This window comes from Scophthalmus maximus, chromosome 20 (assembly GCF_022379125.1).
Source record: "Scophthalmus maximus strain ysfricsl-2021 chromosome 20, ASM2237912v1, whole genome shotgun sequence".
Taxonomy (NCBI): domain Eukaryota; kingdom Metazoa; phylum Chordata; class Actinopteri; order Pleuronectiformes; family Scophthalmidae; genus Scophthalmus; species Scophthalmus maximus.
In genome coordinates, this window is record NC_061534.1 from 12,761,906 (window position 1) to 12,774,070 (window position 12,165).

The window sequence follows — 12,165 nt, forward strand, 5'->3', positions numbered from 1 at the left end:
AGGGAGGAAGAAGAGCGGGGGAAGAAGAGGGGAGAGGGGGGGAGGAAGAGAGGGGGGGGAGGAAGAGGGGAGGGAGGAAGAAGAGTGGGAGGAAGAGGGGAGGGAGGAAGAAGAGGGGGGGAAGAAGAGGGGAGAGGGGGGAGGAAGAAGAGGGGGGGGGGAGGAAGAGAGGAGGGAGGAAGAAGAGTGGGAGGAAGAAGAGGGGAGAGGGGGGGAGGAAGAGAGGGGGGGAGGAAGAGGGGAGGGAGGAAGAAGAGTGGGAGGAAGGGGGGGAGAAGAGGGGAGAGGGGGGAGGAAGAGAGGGGGGGGAGAAGAGGGGAGAGGGGGGAGGGGAGGAAGAGGGGAGGGAGGAAGAAGAGTGGGAGGAAGAGGGGAGGGAGGAAGAAGAGGGGGGGAAGAAGAGGGGAGAGGGGGGGAGGAAGAAGAGGGGGGGAGGAAGAGGGGAGGGAGGAAGAAGAGTGGGAGGAAGAGGGGGGGATGAAGAAGAGGGGGGGTGAAGAGGAGGGGGGGAGAAGAGGGGGAAGAAGAAGAGGGGAGGGAGGAAGAAGAGGGGGGGAAGAAGAGGGGGGAGGGGAGGAAGAGGGGAGGGAGGAAGAAGAGTGGGAGGAAGAGGGGGGGAGAAGAGGGGGGGATGAAGAAGAGGGGGGGATGAAGAGGGGGGGGGGAGGAAGAGGGGAGGGAGGAAGAAGAGTGGGAGGAAGAGGGGGGGAGAAGAGGGGGGGATGAAGAGGGGGGGGGGGGGGGGGGATTAGCGCTGCATCCGTGCCCCGGTGTCCGGTCCCGAGTGTGCGCACGACAAACACAGGAGTGATCGAGGGGGAAGCGCGCACCGGTCGGGACCCACAAGCTCGCACCTGCTCGTCCTCCGCGGCTCCGCGTCGGCAGCATCCGTCTCTCTGCCGTGTTCTCCTGTGTTCTCTCGTGTTCTCCCGTGTACTCCTCGTGTACTCCTCGTGTTCTCCTCGTGTTCTCCCGTGTTCTCCTGTGTTCTCTCGTGTTCTCCCGTGTACTCCTCGTGTACTCCTCGTGTTCTCCTCGTGTTCTCCCGTGTTCTCCTGTGTTCTCCTCGTGTACTCCTCGTGTTCTCCTCGTGTTCTCCTGTGTTCTCCTCGTGTTCTCCCCGCAGCCCTCCCGGCGACCGAGCATGTCCCTGTCCGGCTCACAGACGCCAGAGGACGGACTCTGCGGTGAGTGATGGCGGCACGTGGACCGAGTGCTTGTTGTGATGATTATGTATTAATTAATTTATTTATTTATTTAGATGCTTTGAAAGCCACGATCATGCAGAAGAACCCCCCCCCCCCCCCCCCCCCCCCCCTCTCTCCCCCCGTGGCGATTAAACAGTTAAACAGAGGTGATGTGATGCTGCCGTGTGTGTGTGTGTGTGTGTGTGTGTGCGTGCGTGTGTGTTTACAGTCTAATTTCAGAGTGCAAATGTCTACAGTCTGGGCAAACCACCTCAGCTATGACCCCATGCAAGCTCTGATGAGCAGATGTTCGAGCCACATCTGCTCATCAGTGGAGACCTGATGCTCACAGGGTGAATGCCAGACTCAGAGCAAGGTGTGACAGGGCGTTGCATCGAGGAGAAGAAGAAGAAGAGGAAGGAGAAGAGGAAGATAAATGCAGTTGTTTTGTTGCAATTGTTGTGGCCACTGACACCGTCATTGTGTAAACGGATTCCCTGACTCACCTGTTTGTATCTCTGTAAGCCAATTAGGCTGCGGAGATTTCCTGACGCTTATAGCTCCACTGTGCATGTTGTGCACGTTGCCTGGCACAGAGGATGCAGGGTGAAAGACATGTGGAACAATGTGATGTGGGGAGCAGGACACTAAGGGACAGTAGGAAAATGACTGCGGTGGGGAGGGGGTTTAGACTTTAAATTGAGCATTTTGTGTGGCCTTATTAATTACAGTGCTCCCAATGCAGGGATTAGAGGCCATGACACGATGTTGATATTTGATATTGTCACACCCTTTGCCCCTTATGTCTCCACCCTAATTTCAGGATTATTTTGTTATCAGAACAGTCATTTTCAAACCGCCCAGAATGGAATCAGCTGTTACCGAAAATATAATAAGTGCGGGTCCTGTTCACAGCTTTCCAGCTGCGCTCTGCTGCTGAACGACAGGCCTCCGAATGACGTCATTGCCACTTGTGGAGTTCCCATCTGGATGAAGTGCAAAGTTGAATGAAATGTCCAGGAAATACTGGCAAAAGAAAACACGAATGAAGTTGACACATCGACTTTTCCTCCTCGCGGTTTTTCACTTATTCACTGAGCAGTTTCATTGAAACTGCTCAGTGAATAAGTCATGCGGGGCATTTTATCGGGGTTATATATATATATATTATATATATGTGACATATAATACATGTATAGCTTAACTGTTTGCGATGCATTTAACTTCACCAAAGTTCTGTTCTATCACCTTTATTGTCCATGGTGCAGACGAAAGGAGTTACTTCGTTGATCGTGACTATTTAGGCCTTTTGCACCTATCGAGACAAAAATGGAAGAAAAATATAAATATGTGGCATAAAAAAAATATACATATAAAGACCCTCCCCTGGTCTCTTCCCTCCCTTCAGCAAAAAGGAGAGAAAACATAAAAAACTCCCCCCATCCTCTGTCTCCATCTCACGCCCTGGTAACTGGTAACTGGCACTGCGCTGCAGTCCACTGGGTCTTTTAACATCCAGCTCTTGTCCACATTATATAAAACTGATTTGGCAGTGGCACAGATGAATGTGTACAGGATTGCACCACAGAAAACAGATTTAGTGCTGCAGAAAGGTGCCAGATAGATAAGTCAGGCAGCGAGGCGGTTGTTATGTCATACCTCCCCTCTGTAGAAACACAACTAGGGCAATGGCACACTCCCCCATCAGCATCCCGCCCGCACTCCCCTTCTCTCCTGCTCGGTGCCCACTCAGGATTCCACCTCTTCTGCAACAATTTTGCGTAGTTCCCACCGTGTCATGAAACCTGGTCAAAGTGAAGGTTAGGGAGATCGGATGAGGAGGCACGGACTCTGTGGCGGGCAGATGAGGTGTTGATGTTTTGTAAATGTGTCAGCGAGGGATACAAGACAGCATGACGAGGGAGAAACAAGGGGAGGAAGGCAGAGGGTGAATGGCTAATCTCTAGCGGAAATAACATCTTACATAAGCAAGCGTTGCTGTCAGCCTGCGTTAGCCCTGCTCTGCTGTTTGGCTACGAGTGTGGGCACGCCACAAACACCAGCATACATGTGTGTGTGTGCATGTGCGTGTGTTTGTGCGCGTGCATGTGTAAATCTCTTCCTGCCCATGCACCCAGTGACCCTCCATTCATGTGTCCATTCATTCATACGCTGTGTGTGTGTGTGTGTTTTCAGAAGTCATTGATGGAGAGAAACAGACACTCGGTTCTTCCCTGGCTCCCGTCCTTATGTATGGCAGTGTTACGAGTGCGTGTGATTTCCCCGTGCAGCCACATTTCCATCTCCCAGGTCTAATAATGTCATGTCAGGACATCCCTGTTGCTGCTGCTTATCCCATGACTCACCATGTGTCAGTGCACAACACACACACCAGAACATTTTAAAGGGAAACAAAGAGGTTTATCAAAATCAAATGAGTTGACATGTGACAGAAGAGCGAATTATTTGGACCATCTAATCAAAAAATAGTCAAGAAACAAGACATAATTTAGAAGGGAAAAAATAATGCAGGTCAACATGTTCGTTCCGCTCTCATGACTTGCATCGACGAAAACACGTACAAAACAAAAAGTTAATTTAATTTAATTCTAAATCTGCCTAGAATCATTGGTGTTTTGTAAACTTCTGTTTTATCACTTCTAGACAACACAATTCAGCCGATTCTCTGTCAGTTAAAGCACTAACATGATGTCATCTTGATTCCGGTTTGATTCCATTATTATTTTATATATTTTATACATATATATATATATATATATATCGTGTTTACTTTCCTGGCCACGACTTGTCTAATGCATGTGTTCGAAGGCCCGCCGGTTCCCTGCTCCCCTGCCTTGCACCTCGAGCATCATTACAAACTCTGCCGCTCATCATGTTGTTTCCTCGTCAGGCTCCTGGGTCGAGCTGGAGGAGCTGATCGCAGTCGTGAGCCGCAGGGAGAGTCTGACGGGGCCGCAGGACAGCATCTCCTCCGCCCTGCAGGGGGAGCTGGAGAGGATCCTTCTGGAGGCGCAGCTGGAGTGTGAGAGGAGTAAAGACAGGTTGGTGTGGATCTCAGGGGGACTTTGCTTGTTCTTCCCAACATGTGCTTACTTCTTCCGGTTTGTGTTTTGTTGTGGTGGCGATGACTTATTTAGCTGCAGTCTGTCGTTTTCTTGATGCGAAATGCACATTGTAAATACCTGGCGGTCGTCCACAGTCCTCCGCAGGTGGCGACTCCACAGTCCACTGGTTCCCCGAGACCCTCCAGTGATCAGGACAGTGACTGTGTCACCATACAGGTAGTCATCTTCTTAGCACTTCATCTTCGCTTCTTTGTCCCTTTAGTAATAATAAAAAAAAATCACTGCATTATCGCATTACAGCACATTTCTGAATGTTTAGGTAATCTGTATTATAGGCTACTTATTTGAATTCAGGTCATATGTCTGAAGGGTGCCCTAACATCCAAGAGAGGGTCAAACAAGTTGTTGGTTCGATTAATGGAAGCCTCTTTGTGCAGTTGCTTCTTGCTGAATTGTACAAGGTTTGAGATCTCTCAGGACGCAAATCCTCATCAGTGTTAGCAGTGCGCTGTCCATGTACTCAGATTAACATTACAGGTCCACACGACTGTTGCACATCATCTGATCCCCCTTGTATGTTGCAGGAGGATGGCGACCGGCGAGTGGACACAGACTGGGTGTGGGACTGGTCCAGTAGACCTGAAAATATGCCACCGAAGTAAGACTCGCTCCATTCAAGTCATTAATTGTATTTTATTTTTAAAAATGTATTTAAGTTTGCTCCCTAAGTGCTTTACATGGAAAGGAACAGTTTCTTGCCAAGAGTTAGAGATATGGATCGATATTATACGCTCATGGTGTGGAGGGAGCCAGACAAAATGATCTTTGCTTAGCCAAAAGACTGAAACGAAGGGGGAGGTCTGTCCAGAATTAATAACCGACCTTCCGACACTTCTGAAGCTCACTAATTACCACAGGTTGCTATGTTGTATCGCAATTCTTTTAAAAGTTTGTTGTGAAGCTTTGGGCCTGTTTTTACCTGCAAAACCGCACAACACATTAAAGACGATGCATTTCATTGATCAGTTGGAGTTTGACAGCGTGTTCCAACGGTGTGTTTCAAATTTTGCTCCTGGGTTATGCCTTTGAGTGTTGAGAAACACATGAATCATCCTCATCTTTATTTACCCTGCCACACTCCAACTTTTAATCTGTTTGACAGGTAGCGGTTCTTAATGGTCTCCAGCTCGCCGAACCCCGCTCCCTCTCTCGCAGTCTCAGGCTTCTCTCTTGTGTTCTCATTATCTCTGTTTATTTTTTTATTTTTTTTGCCCTTTTCTATCTTCCCTCTCCCCGCACCTCTTATCTCCGGCTCCTTGTCGCTCTCTCTCTCTTGTCTCTCTCCAGAGAGTTTGTGTTTCAGCACCCGAAGCAGCCGCAGAGCTCCCTCAGTGTCAGGAAGACAGAGGTGATGAAGAGAGGAATCTTCTCCTCCGACGTCCTCCTCATCCTCGTCCCCTCGCTGCTGGCGTCGCACCTGCTCACACTTGGCGTCGGGTGAGACAAGCACACGCGTGCAAAGGCTCACTGGTTGTCCAATTTACGTTAATTAATACATTATCTGAAGAAAATTTATTATAGCAGTGCTACTGTTATCTAACTCCTGCAATTTCAAAAGTTGACGACACATGTTGAAGATAGAGCTAGAACTAGGAAGTCCTATGATGAAAATGATCTTAAACACCAATGTGTATTTTCAAATAGCATGCTGATGTCTTTAAGATTTTAACATAATGTAATCTTGGGAAATGTATTGGCTAGGGTTTCTGGAGGGTGAACTTTGCCAAATCTAATAAGAAGCAGCACAGAGTTGATGAGTTCAAACTTTTAGAGCATCCTGGACTCTCTTCCACACAGAGGGAAAAATACAACACCAGTGGATGTATTGCTTTGCTAAAATGTGAAATTGTGAGCCGACAAACTAATGTAGTTAGCGAATGATTAATGACAGGCTTCCTGGCCTCTGAACTAGTTGTCGGTTTCCACGGAAGTGGTTCATGGAGTCAACGACGGCCCTACCCATTCACTTGAATGAAAATTGCTTATCCGGCACATAAGCCGAAAAAGTTTTCTAGCATTCCAGGTTTGCCTTCCCATCGGGAGTCCCACCGCACACGCACATTAGTGGTTCCCAGCACCGTTTACATCAGTTACATAAGTTTTCTAGGCGCAGAGAAAGTTTTACAAATAGAAATGTCTTTGGATTGAAAACCCATAATAGAAAGAGTAAAAAACAACCTTGTCTTGTTAGCAGTTTTATGGACATCTGTTATATAATAGCGTCTATGGAGAGAAAAGCTTTTGGGGCAGCGAAGGACTTTTTCTGTCGCAATACCACGAGTGGTCACTTGGAGTGAGCGAGATAGCTGGACATGCTGGCGATTGTGTTACATTAGAGCAGACAAACACAGTTTAATCCATTTTCTTTGCACATTTGTTTTTGGTTTGGAAACGTCCAGTTTGGAAAGAGGTTTAGTGAAAGGTCTGCATTTAATTACTACTTTCTCTGTTTTTCATTTCAGGATCTACATAGGGAAACGACTGGCTGCTTCCACAACTTGCACGCTGTGACATTGGCCGTAGGCCCCCTATTTGATAACAGTCTGGCCACTAAGGTCACACTCCGCCCTCTCTACTAATTTGCCTCCTTCCTTCTTCGTCAAGGGGGCAACTATAGGACCCCGACTGTCTGTATCTCTGTCTCAGTTTATTTGTACATGTGTCTACCCAGCAGCACTCTGCCAGTCTGTCTCTCCGTCAGCCCCCCTGTCAGTCTGTGCTTGTCGTAGGGCCCGAGGAGCGCATTGATGTCGGCCGACGAGTCAGACCCAGGTCACTTTTACTCTCCTAAAGAGTAACACTGATCTCAGCTAGCTAAAGCAGCATCAGAGAGAAGGAGATCGCCCAGATACAAGGGAAGGAGAGTTTTACCTGACTAGAACTATAAATCCCTTTGATTGGAGGAGATGAAAACAGCTAGTTGGGGGCAGTGTGCGCAAACCAAATGGGCAACGATAATATGTGGTAGCCTTTCTCCCAACCTCTGAGAGAGCAAAATGTCAGTAATTTGTCAAAAGTAATGACCCTCTGTGAGACCGAGGCACTGAAAGTGGGTCTTGGAGGTTTTTTATGCCATGATGGTTTATCTAATGTAGAGAGTTGTAGTTGGCTGAGTGAATGTAAGAGTGGCTCTGGTTGAGCTTTTGTGTCCCATGAACCAATTCAATATTTGACCTCGGATAAAGACAATCACGATCCCATTAAACTTCACTCCTCAAAAAAACTTAATGTGCCTGCGAGTCTTCTGTTCTGCCCCTCCAAACTCGTCTCAGCGGTGTTTGTCGCGCACATGTTCATCTCGTTCAATAAATGTGGGCCAGGCGAAGCATTTTCAGCCGGCGAAGCACAAAGATCTGCTGAAGTAAGCTTTGGTTGTCTGGAGATTATACAGTAGGCAGTCGTAGGAAGCGAAAGAGGAAACATTTTTACAGCCTAATGTGTTGTTAACAACCTACATGTGAACCACAGCATCTGTTTAAGACGTATTCCATTTTTCCAGATGAAGTAAATAACCGCAAATCACTGTGTTGATTAGTCCCGATAAGGTGTGTTGTGTGTTTTTTACGTCCACCTGTGATGACTCTCCCTGTTGTCTAACTGAGCTCTTGTAGAAATGCCATGACATCACAGGACCCTGTCTCTTTCCATCTGTCTCTGTCATTCATTACCTCACGCAAGTCTTCCTTCTCTCTTTTTTTTCTGTGAACAAGCTGCTGCTTTGACCAGTCAAGGATTTGACATTTTATGGCTTTCCCATAAACCACAAACCCGTTTCCTCTGAACATCTCATGAAAATAGCTGGCCCGGGTCTTGAGCGGAGAGGGCCCGACAAAGCACGCTGAGTGTTTGCTGCGCGGCTTTGGATGTAAAATGTGCCCATTTGTTGTCCGGCAGGACCAAACCCAACCGAGTTTATCCGCCATTAGCGGCGTGTTTGATGCGAGGGGTCCCGCTGGGCTTGTTAAGCTACTTCTAGACGCACCGAGCTGACGATGCAACAACAAGCCCGCCTTGGCACGGCACAGAAACCACCTGGTTTCCATTCACGGACGTCCACATGTAACACGCCCAGACACCCACGCACACACGCAAACTGTGGCTAGTACACGCTTTGGCATCACTTTGTCAGTAGATGAAATGCGAAATGTTACATGCTTAGGAAAAAAAGTGCATTCATCGTCTTCATGGTTCAACTTACTGTACGGGGCAGCTTTGTGCAGTTTTTTTCTGTTTAGCGAGTGACTTGAACTTTGTCCACAAAAAAACAAAAAAGACGGAAAGTGTGTAAGTCTTAATCTGAGCAGAATGTGGCGTTTCAAAACAAAAGCTTTGGCATTGCTTGTTCTTTGAAGGAGAAAAATGAACCGATTCTGTCCCTCGTCTGGTCAGATCAAATTGTTGCATCACCACTGTTAACAGATCTCAGGAATTACTTTAGTGGGTGCAATTCTACCATGATTGATGGAACATATGAGTCTTAAGTGAGCGGATTTATCCTGGAAACTGTGAATTTTGGCTGTGGATTGTCCCTGATTCACCTCCCCCCCAACCATTTATCGTCAGCTTGAGGCAAACAGGCAGTCACAGGTGGGAGAGGCTGTCGTAAATCACCATGCTCTCACACAGTTTTATCCCCCGCTGCTGTGAACCTTGGTAAATTCTTCATAGCAGCGGCCTGTGTGAAGATCTGCCGACCCTGTAGCGTCCTCCCCGAAACGTGGACAGTGCAATGGAACGCCACATGTGGTTTTCCACGACCTTTCGTATAAGTGTGGGAATAAGGGTGATGGGCGTGAGTCTGAGACATTTGGTGTTATCAAAAAATGTACAAAACTAATCCTACCCTCATGGCTTGTCCCTTGTAACTTTTGAAGTCGAGAGAAGACTGAGGCCGAGGCAGAGTGTGGAAGAAATCTGCTCATTTCCTGAACTGAACTTTGGAGACTGGACATCTGTCTCTCTGGGAAATGCATTATCTCCCTGCTCCTATGGTGCTCGACAGGAAATAGAGAGTCCAGTTTCAAAGAGGTTGAATGTAACAAAGGAATTCTGTTAAACTGGCAGTGGCGTCTGTGCCTTAACATTCAAACAAGGTCACTTATTTGAGCCTCCCTCTCAAGTAACTCCACTTAACCACATGTGGCCCATTCCCCCCTCGTGAACCACCTATTCTGAGGAATAGTAGGCTTTAATTTCCCATAGCAGAATGACGTAGTCTCACTCAGAAATGAGTTGCATAATTGTGTGCAGCTTACCACACCAGCACACGGGCGAAAAACTTATTTCCTCCCTTTTCTGTGGGCTTCATGCAAGCACATTGATTGTCAATATTTTATATCGGCTTCAATAAATACAGAATTATTGTTTGCAGGAGGAGATCACAGCAGAGCCTCTTCTGACGTGATTTAACATTGATCATGCACAACCAATGCCATGCCAGAAACATTTCTAGGCAGAGATTCTTGCATTTTTCATAGTCTTGAGAACGCGGGAAGCAATTTCAATAATGAGGCTCATATCTGACGAGGTACGGAGGTGAGACAGAAAGAGGGAAAATAGTTGCGGCGAATACTGAGGGTCGCCCCCCCCCCCCTGTTATGTACCCAAACACGTGCAAGGCATCTTGTATCTGCTGTGCCGATTACACACCAGGAAGAGGCATTAATCGCTTCCATGTGCGGCCTCCTCTCCCCTCCTCTTGTATACACTCCTCTTTCTCAATAGTCTGACTGAGTGTTGTGGATGTGAATTGCACTGTGTGTCTGAACAAATGACCCAGTTTGCTCTCGCATCGTGTTGTTTCCCACCGTACGTTGAACCTCTCTAGCCCAGACGTGCTCGGTCTCAATGTGCCAGAAGTATGAAGGATTAATGAGAGCACCTGGAATACGACTCAATGGAGCACAATGCGGCACTGTTGGTCCCGTGGAGGCTCCTCGCCTCTGTGTGGGTGTGTTTTGTCCACACATCCTGAAGCAATTGTTTGATTCATGTTTTTGCTACAGAGACTCCTTTAGGAACACGTTGTACACACGAGTAAAACGGGATATATTTGTCACATTTGTGTGTGTGTGTGTGTAGGTTTATAATAGATGCTGAGCAGAGGAAACAAAACCAAACCTTCAGAAACCTCCTCCAGCCACAACTGTGTCAACACAGAATTCGGCGGGAACGTGTCTAAAAATTGCCAGTGATTACATTACAGAAGAGGCTGATGGGAAGTTTGTTCTGCAGGTAGGCTATTTGTAGAAGAGTTGAACGAGTGACATAATGACTGCACTAGACGAGGAGATATGTGATCACCAAAGTTATCAATTCATTCTAAGAGGACCATGAGTATCTGAACCATACTTAGTGGGTATCCATCCAATAGTTGACAAGAACTTTCCCACAAAACCGCATGATGGTGCTCGAGGAATATAACATCACTTGAGTTATTAGTATTCATCCTCTGCAGACCATGAATGTGTACAATTTCATGGCAGTCAAGTCAAGTGGTTGTTGAAGTATTTCAATCTGGAACAATGTGGTGGCCTGAAATTGCCGCCTCTGAAGCCATGCTGCTAGTGTGGCTAAAAAAATGAAATAATAATAAATAAATAAAAATGAGAAAAGTGAATGGAAAGATGGAAAGGTCAGAAAAGTGTAAAGGTCGCATTGGGGGTGTTAGTGTGAAAAGCAGAACATGTGATTCACAGAGCTTCAGTGATGATTTACACAGTGTCCATCCTCGCTATGAGGTGTGTAGGTGCTGGTGAGACATTCGTGAAGACGGAGTGAGCTGGTGTGAATGACTAAAGCAGCAGCTGGGCAGATTAATAAAATGGTCTGAGAGTGAACTCACAGTTAATACATGACAAAACCATCAGGCTCAACTTCTACAGTGGCCTTCATTACGTAGACTTGCGTACTAATGCGAAATCTAGTCAACCTCAAACCACATTGTTGTTGTTTTTTAAGAAATTATATGTCCCGTTGCAGTGGGGCTCTTCTGAGAAATACCTTTATGCATCTATCATCGATCGTCTAGTGTAATGGCCATGTTTTTCCAAGAAGGGCGCTCAGGTTCATGTTACTGTGTCCACAACTGAGACAACTTTGAGTGATTTTGCAGGGAGATATGAAGGCGAGCAATTTGGTCAGGTAAGCGAAACTGAAAAAATACCGCCGTGGCTAAATCTGTTTCCTGTAATTTTCCTGAAAGTTGGTTTCAAAGGATTAGACAAAACCCAGCTTTTGTTTGTTTTTTTCAAACACAACCCAGACTAATAGTAAAACTCACATTCAGCATAAATTAAACATATTTGCATACGCGTTGGTTTGAATATCTCAAGTCCAAGTTTCTGTTCACTATTTACACAGTACATTGTCTGATTGATGTTGGATCTACAGCACTTAATGTATCATTTGTATATATGCCGTCTATATGCCATGTTTGACGTCGACAGCCTTATCCACCATGACACCGATTTGGCTCGAGAGTTTGCAGTCCAAACATGCTGCAGGATGTGGGTCCATTTATTAAAGCCTGTGCCTCGGGTTCAGAGTTACAGTCTGTCTAATACCAGAAATTCAGGCAATGTAATAGTGTAATTTTGGGTTTGGAGTGATTCCTCTCTAACCAGACAGGGGGGAGGTTTCGATAGATGCCGCAGATTTAACGAGGTGTTGGATCAGACCCCTCCGACTCGCTGACGGGCTGCTGTTGCGTAACTTCATCAGGTAAAACGGCGCAGAGCTTGTAAGACATTGCGTCCCACGGAGTAATGAGCACTTAGTCACTCAGCGCAGGAGCCGAGAGACTTACGGTCACCTCCAGCTGTGGTTTAAAA

The 12,165-nt window shown here is 46.8% G+C and overlaps 1 protein-coding gene across 2 annotated transcripts; it reads left to right on the top strand.

The window, feature by feature from the left end:
* The first annotated feature begins 755 nt into the window (after positions 1-755).
* zgc:73226 (uncharacterized protein LOC402792 homolog) lies at positions 756-7,558 on the top strand. 2 transcript variants are annotated; one of them, XM_035609233.2, is made up of 7 exons: positions 756-1,187; positions 3,384-3,455; positions 4,099-4,249; positions 4,408-4,489; positions 4,858-4,931; positions 5,621-5,770; positions 6,796-7,558. In XM_035609233.2, the coding sequence occupies exons 1-7, from the start codon at positions 1,145-1,147 to the stop codon at positions 6,842-6,844; spliced, it is 621 nt and encodes a 206-aa protein (XP_035465126.1). In that variant the 5' UTR covers positions 756-1,144; the 3' UTR covers positions 6,845-7,558. The 2 variants fall into 2 exon arrangements, with proteins under 2 accessions (XP_035465126.1, XP_035465127.1); XM_035609234.2 differs by lacking the exon at positions 3,384-3,455.
* The last annotated feature ends 4,607 nt before the right edge of the window (positions 7,559-12,165 follow it).